This window comes from Mesocricetus auratus, unplaced genomic scaffold (genome assembly GCF_017639785.1).
Source record: "Mesocricetus auratus isolate SY011 unplaced genomic scaffold, BCM_Maur_2.0 Super-Scaffold_100007, whole genome shotgun sequence".
NCBI lineage: Eukaryota > Metazoa > Chordata > Mammalia > Rodentia > Cricetidae > Mesocricetus > Mesocricetus auratus.
In genome coordinates this window covers 75,434,930-75,448,803 of record NW_024429191.1, presented here as the reverse complement: position 1 = coordinate 75,448,803, position 13,874 = coordinate 75,434,930, and the positions used below count along the sequence as shown (strand labels likewise).

At 52.2% G+C, this 13,874-nt stretch overlaps 1 protein-coding gene across 1 annotated transcript; it reads left to right on the top strand.

The window, feature by feature from the left end:
- Positions 1-5,811: 5,811 nt before the first annotated feature.
- LOC121141483 (elongin BC and polycomb repressive complex 2 associated protein) lies at positions 5,812-8,158 on the top strand. Its single transcript, XM_040749607.1, is given in 2 exon segments — positions 5,812-7,121; positions 7,124-8,158. Coding segments are annotated over 2 exon segments (1,119 nt in total). The 5' UTR covers positions 5,812-6,262; the 3' UTR covers positions 7,384-8,158.
- The last annotated feature ends 5,716 nt before the right edge of the window (positions 8,159-13,874 follow it).

Sequence of the window (13,874 nt, the reverse complement as noted above, 5' to 3'; positions counted from 1 at the left end):
CAAGAGAGGTAAGAGACATTAACTACGGGATTGGCAAGATGACTCTGGATAAGAGCACTTGCTGCAAAAAACAAAAACAACAACAACAACAAAAAAAACAGAAAAAAAGAAAAGAAAAAAAGTCGGGTGCATGCCTTTAATCCCAGCACTTGGGAGGCAGAGACAGGTGGATCTCTGTGAGTTCCAGGCCAGCCTGGTCTACAGAGTGAGTTGCAGGACAGCCAGGACTACACAGAGAAGCCCTGTCTTGAAAAGGCAAATAAAATAAAACAAAAACCCACTTGTAGTATGAATAATAAAAACCCAGAGACAGATATTGGGGTTAAAGCTGAAGACCAGGAAAGCAAAGCAGCCAGCCACTAGAGAGTTCTTATCTCTGCCAATGCTCAGACCAAAGGAGCGAGCCTGTCTTCGAGCGTGACGGCAAACTGCATCTGTCTCCACCAAACCTCAGCCTGTTGAGCTGTCTCATCCCACCTTACAGTCCTCTCTGGTTCTGGGATTAAACTCGTGAACTCTGTTTCTCTTTTAGATTGATTCACTCTTGAGTAGCTCAGGGTGGCCTTGAACTCACAGAGATCCATCTGCTCCCGTCTTCCAAGTGCTGGAATTAAAGGTGTGTGTTACCACTGCCTGCCCTCTAAGGCTGTGGCTAGATTTGCACTCTGATCTTCAGGCAAACTTTATTTGTTAGATCATAAATAAAACATCACCACACTCTTTTGTTTGTTTGTTTGTTTTTCTGGACAGGGTTTCTCTGTGGCTTTGGAGGCTGTCCTGGAACTAGCTCTTGTAGACCAGGCTGGCCTCGAACTCACAAAGATCTGCTTGCCCCTGCCTCCCAAGTGCTGGGATTAAAGGTGTGCACCACCAACACCCAGCCATCACCACACTCACCCCAATATATATCCAGGTTATAATCTACAAAATGAGTTCCAGGACAGCTTCCAAAGCCACAGAGAAACCCTGTCTCGAAAAACCAAAAAAAAAAAAAAAAAAGACAGGGTTTCTCTGTGAAGCTCTGCAGCTGTCCTGTCCTGGAACTCGATTTTTAGACCAGGCTGGCCTCAGACTCAGATATCTGCCTGCCTCTACCTCCTGAGTGCTGGGATTAAAGGCATGCACCACCACTCAGCTCCCTAAAATATTTTGTAATCCCAGTTCTTTGGAGGTAGAGGCAGGAGGATGAGGAGTTCAAGGGCCGTCTCCTTCATAGTGAGTCTGAATTTATAGAGATCCTGTCTGAACAGAACTCTCTCTGTGTGTGTGTGTGTGTGTGTGTGTGTGTGTGTGTGTGTGTGTGTGTGTTATGGTGCTAGGGATGAAACCCAGGCCATTGGACATGCTAAATAAAATGTTCTACCACCACTGAGGTATACAGACAGAAACTTAAACACAAGTGTTTGTGATTGTATTATTTATAACCAAAAAAGCAAAAACAGCACAAATGTGATTGAATAAACAAAGCATGGTCTATCTACCCACACATTGAGACAATCTCACCCAGTAGTAAAAAGGCATAAACTACTAATCCCTGAACAAACACTTTGGCACAGATAAAGCCTCAAAACCACTGTCCTCTTATGAAAGAAGCCAGGGACAAAAGTTCACGATTCCATTTCTAAGTATCCAGAAATGGGAGCTCTATATAGCTAGAAAGTAGATTGGTACCCGAGCTTGGGAACGAGAATGGAAGTTATTTTGAGGAGATAAGGATTCTCATAAGTGATACTTTACTAAGAAAATTGGAACCGGGCAGTGGTGGCCTATGCCTTTAATCCCATAACTTGGATGGCAGAGACAGGTGGATCTATAGAGAAAGTTCCAGGACAGGCTCCACAGCAACAGAGAAACCGTGTCTCTAAAAACCGAAAAAAAAAAAAACCCAAAAACCAAAATACAAAAAACATATATATATATATATATATATATATATATATATATATATATATATGTAAAATTGGATTTTTCAGAGACAGAGTGTCATGTAGCCCAGGTTGGCCCTGCGCTTACTTTGTACAAAGCTGAGGATGACCCCGAGTTTCTGAGTCTCCCATCCCCATTTCCTGAGTGCTAGGTTACAGGAGTGGCCTACTGTGGCTGGTTTGTTTGGTTTTTTTCAAAAAATTATCTTTACTTATTTTGCAGGATGATAGAGGTAGTGTTTAGATGAGTTCACCAGACCCAAGATAAATGATAAATAGGTGTTTTATTGGGGAAGAACTTACACAGATAAGAGTAAATAACTGCCCTGTCTTCCTGCTCCAGAAGATGTAGTCTCTGCCCTTTTGGTGAGCATGTCTTTAATCCCAGCACTCGGGAGGCAGAGGCAGGTGTATCTCTGTGAGTTCAAGGCCAGCCTGGTCTACAGATCGAGTTCCAGGACAGCCAGGGCTACACAGAGAAACCCTGTTTCAGGAAACAAAAACAAAACAAAAAAAGTAAAAAAATAATAATAATAAATAGAGTGTACCTGATGGCAGACACCTATAATCCTATCTACTTTGGAGGCTCAGGCCAGCAGGATCTGGAGTTCATAGTCTTCGTGGGTTACCAATTGAGATACTGTTATACAAACCAAATAAATAACAACCATGTCTAAGCTAGAAGTTACTTATGGGCAATAAGCAGTAGAATTCTTAAAGATCAGGAAACACAAACCCTGGGAAGTTCTGTGGGGCCAGAAGGCTAGGGCACTCCATGTCCCATCTTCTCTAGGAATAAGCTTAGCCAGGGAAGCCCTTTCCTTCAATCCTTGGTCGGGGGGCCCCCTTTGCCTTAGTTAAGAACTACACAGTCTGGGGGATGGAGATGGTTCAGAGATCAAGAGTACTTGTCCCTCTTCCAGAGATATTCCCAGCATTCTTTTTTTTTTTTTTTTTTTTTGGTTTTTTGAGACAGGGTTTCTCTGTGGCTTTGGAGGCTGCCCTGGAACTAGCTCTGTAGACCAGGCTGGCCTCGAACTCACAGAGATCTGCCTGCCTCTGCCTCCCAAGTGCTGGGATTAAAGGCATGCACCACCCGGCTATCCCCAGCATTCTTAAGGTGGCTCACAATCATCTGTAATTCCAGGTCCAGGGGATCCAACTCCCTCTTTTAGCCTCCAAAGGCCCCAGGCATTCACGTGGTACACAAACACACACGCAGGTTAAACACCCATACACATAAAACAAAATGAGTAACTATTAAAACAAAACAAAACAGTAGATGGGCAGCGAAGAAGAAATGCCTTCTGAGCTAGTCCCCAGGGGCCCTTCCTATTTCTTTTGTCCCTTCCTCTGGAGAGGTGTAATGTAGGACCCAGAACCCAGCCTGTCTCCATGGGAGAAGCAGCCACCCCTCCTGTAGAGGGTCTAATGCCCTCTACTGTTCGCTCTGGGAAGTGCAGCAGCTGGGCCAGCCGACGTGAGGGATTGGTGATGGATCAGTTCGTGTTCAACTCTGCTGTCGTTGTTGTGAGAAAACCACAGTTGTCCCATTTTACTGAGAGGGACATTGAAGCACAGAGCGTCTAGGCACTCCTGCTCAGGGTCGCACAGATGCCCCCACCAAGTCTGAAAAAAGATGGAGACTTGACACAGTTTCACCTGTAGCAAATTCCTGTTACCCCACCCCACCCCCCAGTGTTATTTTTTTAAACTGCTTCCATGCCTTCTGGGAAGGAAAAGTGTAAGGGTTCCCCTCCAGACCAGGACTCCTTAACAACACTGACCTCCTGCATTAAAGCCCTAAACTCGGGTTGGGGGAGTTGGCGGCTTTTCGAGTGGGAGAAGGAGGAGGCCGGTGAGCTGCATTGTTACATAATAGCCACTGATTTATTCTCGCAGAGATCCACAAGGTGCTGGGTGCAGGGCTGCAAATTCGGAGACTCCAGAGAAAAAGGGAGGAGAGAGGAACCTCCCAGGCGAGGCTCCTGCAGCAGGCCAAGGCTGTTCTCAGGCATTTGTCACAGAGACTGGAGGAGAGCAGGGAACTAGACGCCTCTCCCCACCAAGCCAAAAAGCCCTGGGGAGGCTTCCAAGCCCCTGACTAGTGCAAATCATCCTTCCGCATTTCTTCTAGCATGTGCATGTGTGTGTGTGTGAGCATGTGTGTGAGCATGTGTGAGTGTGTGTTTAAGGTAGGGGCCAGGGCTCTAGGGGCAAAGGAGCCTTGGAGGTTAGATTCAGCTCACCCAGATAACCAGGCAGAATCCCAGGGATCCACCTGCTTCGTGACAGTTGTTCCAGACCTAGAACTCTGTCTCATAGAGGACGCCTGGGTGGGGGAGTTGGACATCAGAACATCGAACCCCTCCTTCCACAAGCCCTACTTTGAGGCCTTACCTTGGGCCTCTCGCCAAGGCCAGGGTGTGTGTATGTGTGAGAGGGAATCCATCCTATCCCTTTCCTCCAGGCGTTACTTGATGTGATTTAGAGAAACAGAGCTCCCATTGTCACTGCCGGGAGGATGAGGATGCAAGCTGCATCGGTTGTCCTGTTACAGAAAAAACAATCATGCATGCCTGTAATTATAGCGCCCAAGAAGCTGAGGCAAGAGGATGGTTTTCTAGGACAGCATAGACTGCGGTGAGACCCTATGAGGGAGGCAGGGAGAGCACTCCTTTGCCCTGGCCAGGAAATGATACTGTATCCCCGAGTCTCATTCTGCCTCTAACTCCTACATCAGTCTCGTGCCTCTGCAGAGGACAAGCAACTGTATCTAACAACCCGGTGTTACAATGATGATGATGAACAGCCCAAGGACTCCTCATTCACCCGTTTATTCACAAGTGTTCATTGTACCGTTTGGGCAGTAGTGATACAGCAGTGAGCAAGACTGAATTCTACCGGCTGCTGGGCTCTTCTGTGGAGTCAGGACACTAGCTCATTCTAGACTCCGAGAGAGATAAAGACTAAGAAGGAACAAGCCTCTACCACACTGAGTAGGCTGTTTAGGAACTGAAGAAGAGCAGTGAGAGGTGTGTGCATTATCAGATTACATTGTGGGAATTCACTTTTCTTTTGTGGGTGGAAAGACTCTGCGCGTCTCCTTTGGCTCCTTCTACCCATTCGGGCAGCTCAGGATCCAGGGACTTCCAACCGTGCCAGCCGTTAGAATTCCACTAAAGGTGGGGTACTTCCATACCATACCTCACCCAGAAAAGGAAACAGGCACGGAGAAATCCAGTTTATTGTCTCTTGTGAGTCTGAAGTTCCCTCCTCCGATTTATTTTCCTTTATACATCTTGCACATATGTAGCGAATTCCTAACCACTCATCCCGCAAGTGGTTTTTGTTGTTTTGAGTTCACTGTGTGCCAGGCCCTGTTCTAGGCCCCCCAACCCCGAGCAAAGACCACAGGACACCTTAACGGCGGCGACTCCTTGCTACGCCAAGCGCGTAAGCCATCGACGCTTGGTTTCATCTTTTCCCTCCACATTGTTTTTGAGCTTGTTGCTGTGACTGCAAGGAGCTCCACTAAGCTTCCAAAGGGCAGAAACAAACTTTCCATTTTACAGATACGGAAAACCCGCGACTGCTACGGGATAAAAGAGTGGCTGGATCTGCGACCAGGTAAAATGATTCCAGGATGCCAGCAGGCCACCAGGAGCGTTGCGTCTGGCCCCTCGCATTTTCACCCGCGCGCGCCCAGACCCACGCGCCCCCATCCCTGCCTTCCAGCCCAGCAGCTCAGGGTCCACGTGTGTGTGTCTGTGTGCGGAATGGGGACGGGGGCCGTGCCGCCTGAGGGGTGGGGTCTGCGTGATGTCACAACAACGGCGACCAATCAGAGGCGGGCTCGCAGCCGCGGCGCTGGTATTGGGGCAGCGAGGGGGCAGTTCTCTATAACGCGGTCTCCGGAGCCAGCGGGGAAGAAAGAAGCCGAGAGGGCGGAAGGCGCCCTCCCCGCCGCTGGGCCCGGGCACCGGGCGCCGGGCCGGGGTCCTTCCCGCCGCCCGTGAGCGCCGACCGCTTTGTTTGCCCCCGCCTCAGCGTTGAGGGGGGCGCGCCGGGAAGGCGGCGGCAGGAAGCGCGACCGATCGCGCCGGGGACGCGCGGGGACCCAGGAGTCCGGCCACCGCGAGGGCCGCGTGACGAGACCGCAGAGGGAGCCGGAGCGCCGCCGCGGGCCCCGGGTGGCGGGCCCAGGGCACCCGTGAGCACAGACCTCCCCGTCGACGGGGGGCGATGTTCCCCTGGCCCGCGGGCTCTTCGGGCCGCCGGGGCATCCCGCCGTTGGGACCAGGGCCCCCACAGTGGGCGACCCCCAAGGCTGCTCCATGGAGACTCTGTGTCCTCCTCCCCGCCTGGCAGTGCCCGCGTCTCCGCGGGGGTCTCCCTGCTCGCCCACGCCCCGGAAGCCGCGTCGGGGGACCCCGGAGTTCTCCCCACTGTGCCTGCGTGCCCTCGCCTTCTGCGCCCTTGCCAAACCCCGGCCATCCGCCCTGGGCCTGGGGCCTGGAGAGATGGCGCCGCGGACCCCGGTGCTGCTGGGGCCCCGGGCCTCGCCATGCACCGGCGGCCGGGCCGCGGACAGCCTGAAGCACCTCGGGGGACAGGCCGGGCGACCGAGCGACCTGAGCTCCGCGGCCCGCGAGGATGCAGACATCTCGGTGTGCCCAGGCGGTGGAGAGGAGGAAGAGGGCGGAGGCAGCTTCCCGCACTTCGGGGCCGGTTCCTGTGCACCTCCCGGCCGCTGCCCTGCTCCCCGGCGTCCTCGGGAATCTCCGACCAGCTCCGCCTGGTCGCCGCCCAGGCCAGCCCCGGGTCTGGAGTCCCAGCCTGAGGCAGCTAGCAGTCCGCCTCATGAACCCAGCTCCCGGCCTCCGCCGCCACCTGCGGGCCTCTCCCCGGAACCTGCGTCTCCGGAGCAGCCTGCGCCGGGATCGGCGGCTGCAGCGGGTGGAGACCCTGTCCCGGCCGCGCCCGAGGCACCCGCGCCCAGCCCCTCGACGGCAGAGGCAGCGCCTGACGCGCCCGGTGATCTCCGCCAGGAACATTTCAATCGCCTGATCCGCAGCTCGAAACTTTGGTGTTAAGCGAAGGGCTTCGCCCTGAACACTCCAAGTTTGCCCCGAGGGCCCGGGAGGCTGGCAGCCAAAGCCCTGGGAGCAGCCAAGAAACGCCGGCGGCCAGAGCCGCCCCGCGCAGCGTGCAGCCCCGCCGGCCGGCCCCGATGCTCCCCACCTCGAGCACCTTCAGCCTCCTCGACTGCTTTCCCTGTCCCCCAGCCCTGGTCGTGGAAGAGGACGGAGACTTAGGGCCGGCTTCCTCGCTTCGCCTCCAGGGAGACGCAAAGCCTCCGCCTGCCCACCCGCTGTGGAGGTGGCAGATGGGAGGACCCGCTGTCCCCGAGCCCCAGGGCCTCAAATCCTGGTGTGTCAACTTGGAAGAACTCTGAGCATTCGACCTCTTCTACCCGGGAGCAAATTGGGTCCCCGGGCAGAGTGAAGACTCCAGGAGGGTGTCTTGAGTCTCAGATTTGTCTGTTATTTTTATTTATTTTTTTTCGTTTAATGGAGTATGTCTAGGGACCTCAAATGACAGTTATCTTCAAGCACCTGAAAGGTCGGGGTGATATTCCCTTCTCATCTTTGCGGAGGAATCAAGGGCTGGCGTCCGGAAAAGCCTTAACTGCAGAAGGTTGCATGGCCAGCTCCATCTCTGCCCTCAGCGGGCGGCCAGGGCCTTCACCCCAGGGGAGCAAAGCGGTTACTGCCAAGAGACCAAAAGAAAGGGACAGAGGGACTTTGGTGATGGACAAACCGGTTGTTTCTATGTTTGAGGGCCAGTTTAGGGATGTGGGAGTTGTGGTGGGGTGGGAAAATGATTGACAGCTCCCTGGGGGCATCCCCCACCCCCATGGCTCAGACCTTTAACCCTTTACACCCCCCTCCTTTTCTGTTCCTAGCCCTACCTCTCCCCAAGTTCAGGTGATTCTCCCATGCGAGAGCTCCAGTCTCGGCCAGACTTTGTCCAGTTTTAGAGTTTCCCTTTGCCGTAGGGTTTGATGGGTGAAAGAGACCTCCAGCCCCACTCCTCCTCCTCCCATAAAGAGGAGAGGGCAGAGGGCCCAGTGGTGTGTCCCAAGGCTGGCTTTGCCTGGGGAAGGGGTCAGAAATTCCCTGGGAAAATAATGGAAGGTGGAAGAAATCAATAAAAATCAGACCAAACAAGTCGTCTTTCGAGGTACTCTTCCCCAATTTGTGCATGGGATAGGGTGGAGTTAGGCTAGTCTGAATCCATTTTTCAGACATCCAGACTCAGCCCTTAACGAGGTACAAAGCTAGCTGCAGAAAGGCAAATGGGAGGACGCGGGGCTTGGAGGGAACCTGGACTGAGCGGGCTACCTCAAGGCATTTTGAGAGTTGTCAGGGATCTGATGGATCAGAAAGGGGCAGGGCCTGGGGATTAGGTTTGGGGTCAGAGGTTCTGTTTTGCAGGCAGAGAGGAGCTAGGCCTGGACCACGCCCCAGTCAAGAGGACTCCTAGAGTCGTCAGGGTGCAATGGCTTTCTCTACTCTGGGAGATCATCAGTTCAGGGGCGGGTGAGGTGTGGAGGTTGTCAGTGTTATGCGATATGCCCCTTACTGAGGGACCTAGTGGCCCTTGTTTTTACGCAAGTGACTAACGCCCCTCATCCCCAAAATTGGTAGAGGAAGAACAGTTCCCACTGACACTGGGTGAGGACATTCTTTTCTGTGAAGACGCCTTGTAAAAAAAAAGTTTATCGCTTGCAAAGCGCAGATCCTTGGGAAAAACTCTTAAGTGTTTTTAGAGCTGTCGCCTTTCCCTGGGAGGCAGGGAGGAGAGGGATGGGGTGGGTGGGCACTTTGGCTCTTTTTCCTTAACATCTGGCCTTTATGAACCCTGCTGACCTCCCCTCCCCCCTCCAGCTGTGTCCTAGGGAGGGGGAAGGAGGGGTAGGAGCGTGCGCTCCATTCCACTGGGGCTCAAGGGTATCTGTCCTCTCCTGCCCCCAGGAATGAAAACAGGAAGGGAAAAGGCAGGTTTGGGGAGTGGGGGGAAGCACCCTGGAAAGAGGGTGGTTACGGGGAGATGCTGGAAAGGCAGTTGCCCCATTTGTGGTGTGATGGGTTGGGCTTTGTGCCTTTTCTAAGGGGTGGGACGGACCGGGGTAGCTTGGCTCCCCTCCCCCCCACTGAAAGGGTTTGTTCTCTACCTGACACATTTGGTCAGACCTAGAACTCCCCTCTGGGCAAGGTTTAGCTTGAAGACTCTTAGAACTCCAAGGCTCTCTGGAAACTTCTAGACGTTTTACAGAGTAGGGAACAGAATTTGGTTTCTGATCTATCACAGCAAATTATCAGAGGTGACAGGTTTAAAACAGATTTTTTTTTTCACTCACACTTGAACAGGCCAGGACAAAATGACTGCATAGGGGTCTCCTTTCCCCGGGCTCCAGGGGAGAGTCCCTTGCTTTCCAGCCTTCAATGGCCCCAGGCGTTCCCTCCCTCCAGGTCCGGATGCCCGACCTCTCCTAAGGACGTTTGTTGTTAACTTTAGAGTCCACCCAGTATTCTGAGTTGATTGTGTGATTCCAAACTCACCATTTCCTACTGCTTTGAGACTGGGTCTTACTGTATAGCCCTCCATGGCCTGGGCTTTGTGATGCAGACTAGGCTGAACTACCACTAGCTGTGACCTTCCTGCCTCTGCACCCTAAGTGCTGGGACTACAGGCACGTGTCATGTGCCATTCGCCCTTCAGGAGCCCTCTTCTGTCTTCCTTTTTTTTTTTTTTAGGCGGGGTGTTGAGACATGTTTCTCTGTGTAACAGCTCTGGCTGTCCTAGAACTCTCTGTGTAGACCAGGCTGGCCTCAAACACACAGAGATCCTCCTGCGGGGATCCAAGTGGTGGGGATCAAAGGCATTTGCCTCTACCCCTGCTTAAGAGCCCCTTTTCTAAGGAAGGCCACATCACAGGTTCTTGAGGGCTAGGATGTATCTTTGGGGGTTCTACCATTTAGTCCACTATAGAACAGTACCAGAAAAAGAAAAGTTGCCTAGGAAACATGATTACATCATGGGCTGGGTTTGGGGTACACACAGATCCTCCCCCACTGGGACCACAGTCCCTTGCAGGGGAAAGGCTGCTTGCCTCCCCCAGGCTGGCCTTGAGGATATTAGAAGTCTTCACTCTTCCCTGGTGCGTTGGAGCCCCCAGAAAGGGCAAGGAAGTGAGGAGAGGCTCCTTCCATGTTCCATCCTTTCTAGTTTGTAGGGATGGCATGACAAGATCACAGGGCTTGGCTTTTTTTTTTTCCAAGACAGGGTTTCTCTGTGTAGCCTTAGCTGTTCTAGAACTCACTCTGTAGATCAGGCTGGCCTCGAACTCATAGATCCACCTGCCTCTGCTTCCAAGTGCCACCACCTCCTGGCTAAGGTCTTGGCTTCTTACCAAAGTCTTTATTTGTCTATTTATTTATTTCTTTATCGAGACAAGCTTTGGTGTAGCCCAGGATGATGAACTCACTCTGTAGTCAAAGCTGGCCTTGAGATTCTAATCTTCCTGTCTCTATCTCCTGAGTGCTGGGGTTACAGAGGTCACTGTTTCCAGCTCCTTAGCAGTGTCTCTTATGTCCTCTTTTTAGAGTCTCCAAGACTTTCCACACTGAGCCTCTGGGTTTTTGTCCGCCAACCCCCAATCACTGCCAGGGCCCCAGACCATCCTCTATGCTTCTATCTCCTCTATTCCCCTGGCATCCTTAGCTGCCTCCAGGCCCTTTGCCCCTGGCCCTTTAACCTGTTTGCAGCCTGGCTTCTGCCCTGAGAAGCCTTTTGTGAGAGTCAGAGGGTGACAACCACACCCTCATAGCCAATAACCACTCCCTTTCTCAATCTCTGGGCTCCTGTGGCCTCCGATACTGCTGGACATTCCTGATAATGCCCTGGTTCACCCGCAAGGTCCTTTGTCTAACTCGCTCTTACTTTCTCAGGTGTCCCCTGATGTGCAGTGGCACCTTCCTTTGGCTAACTATTCACCAGGGTGCTCTCTGTCCCTTGAGCCCCTCTCCTGAGCTTGGGTTCCATATCTCCAGGTGGACACTGACAACTGCTATCCCTCTGTCCACATCAGTCCTGGTCAGGTCTCCACCCTGTTTACTGTTCTGTTTCTCCCCATCACCTTTCCCAAGACGTGACAGCCTAATGAGAACAATTCAGCCCAACTGTATTTCCAAACTGTAGCCCTCACCTCCCAAGAGGAGCGGCCAGGACAGAAACGGTGGGTGCAGGTACAGCGAGCGAGGCACATGCCTCCCAAGTGCCGGGATCGAAGGCGGCACCACCAACTCCTTCCCTCCTTCCCTTCTCCGACAGGATCCCCCTGCTTCAGCCTGCCAAGCCCTGGGATCACAGGGGTGTACCACCACTGCTTGTGTTTCCCTGTGGCTCTTGTACCCCCCACTTCTGTCCCAGCCCGCTCCTGTGTGGGCTCCCCGAACCCTGAACTGTTGCAGCAGCTACCTCTGGTCCAGTGTCTGTTTTATTCAATGTCACCTCCTTGGCCTGTCATTTGGGGCCCCGTGTTGTTTGGCCTTGACTCCTCTGTACAACCTGAACTCCTTTTTTTTTTTTTTTTTTTTGGTTTTTCGAGACAGGGTTTCTCTGTGGCTTTGGAGGCTGTCCTGGAACTCGCTCGGTAGTCCAGGCTGGCCTCGAACTCACAGAGATCCACCTGCCTCTGCCTCCCGAGTGCTGGGATTAAAGGCATACGCCACCAATGCCCGGCTCAACCTGAACTCCTTTACTTCATTTTATACACAGTGGGACCTACCACACTGGAAAGGACTACCTTCCCTACACACCCCTTCCTTCCTTCCTTCCTTCCTTCCTTCCTTCCTTTCTTCCTCCTTCCTCCCTCCCTCCCTCCCTTTCTACTCATTCTCTTAGTCCCATTTGAAAATAACATATTTTCCATGGAATCTTTGATTCTCTGGTTGAATGTGACCTATGCTACACCTAGATTTACTGTGTGTGTGTGTGCGCGTGTGCACGCTCCATGTGGGGGTGGATGCGTGTCCTAGAGTCTATGTGGAAGTCAGAGGACAACTTTGTAGAGTTGCTTCTCTCCAGCCTCCTTTCCCTGGGTCCCAGGGATCAAAGTCAGATGGTCAGGTTTGCATAGTAAGAGCTTTCACAGGCGGAGCCATCTAGCCGCTCCTGGACTCCTCAATCTTCATTTCCTGGGAGGAATACAGGAAAATAGGGCGTTGGGCTCAAATGCCCCTCCCCCTCCTTTTGGAGGACCTGGGTCAGGAATCTACAGTGCAGTCAATCCCTCTCCTTAAGGTCTCTCCACAAACAGACGTGCTGTGCTACTCCAACTGAGTAGATTGTCCTCTCTGGGCTTCCATGTCACTCCCTAAAACTCAGAGTGAAGCTGTCATTTCCTGGCGCTGACTGCGCTGAGTTGACAGTCTCTGCCATAGGACATCATCTCAGAATGACTCCTGTAGCCTAGCTGCCCAACTTGACAAGTTCCCTACAGAATGTTTATATTTTCTTTAAGATAAAGTGTGGTGACACATGCTTTTAATATCCAGCACTGGGGAGTCAGAGGCAGGCGGATCTCTGTGAGTTGGAGGCCAGCCTGGTCTACAAAGCCAGTTCCAAGACAGCTAGAACTGTTACACAGAGAAACCCTGTCTCAAAAACAACAAAAAGACGAAGACTGGAGCCGGGCGTTGGTGGCGCACGCCTTTAATCCCAGCACTCGGGAGGCAGAGGCAGGCGGATCTCTGTGAGTTCGAGGCCAGGCTGGACCGACAGCCTCCAAAACAGAGAAACCCTGTCTCATAAAACAAACAAACAAACAAAAAAGACTAAGACTGGGGTCTGGGCTAGTGAGAAGACTCAGTGGGTAAAGGGGCTTGCTGCAAAACCAAAGTACCCGAGTTCAATCTAGAGACCCACAGTGGAAGAAAGGACAACTCCTGCAAGCTGTCCTGTGACCTTACTCAAGTACCATGGTGCTAAACCATGTGCACATGTTCCCCCCACCGCGCCCCCCCAAGCTGGGCATCAATATCAAGGTTATAATCCTTGTGAGGCTTTTCCTCGCTCTCCCGTGTAGTCACTTTAGTTTTTTGCTTTGCTTATTTTAGGTCTTGAAACCAGCACCCTGTACACAGAAGGCAGTAATGAATACGTTTGATGTTGGGTGGGTATTCCAAGGACCTCACAACAGAGCTGGGAGCAGCGCTTTGCCAGGGTGTAGTTCCAGAGTTTCCCCACAAGATGACACTGTCTGCTAGCACCAGCAAGGACACTGGCTGTGGATTAGCGGGTGAAGACGAGATTCTCATAAGCAATGGAGGGCCTTGCAGTACTGGCCCCTAGGTTAGGCCCTGGGCAATGATGATGATTTTTATAGCCTTTGCTCTCAAGGACTGGAGGCTGATGCCTGGATGCTGTGGTTGTATTAGTTTGCTTTGTAAATAATACACTCCAAGGATGAGGAAATGAGACTCAGAGTGGCTGATTGACTTGGCTGAGGTCACACAGCCTGTGGAGGAGAGTTTATCCTTAGTTGGCCTGACTCTTTTTTTCCTGATAGTGACTGTCACACAGCATGTACTTTGATGGTTTGATGGCATTTGCAGGGAGCCAGGCATTGTTCTGAGTGTCTTTTTTTTTTTTTTTTTTTTTGGAGACAGGGTCTCACTATCTCTAGCTAGCCTGGAACTCACTATATAGACCAGGCTGGTTTGGAACATCGGGATCTGCCTGCCTCTGTCTCCCAAGAGTTGTAATTAAAGGTGTGTGCTACTACACCTGGGTTATTCTAAGTGCTCTGTGTGTGTGTGTGTGTGTGTGTGCACATACGTGCGCGTGTGCACATGTTGCACGAACATGTGGAAGAAGTCA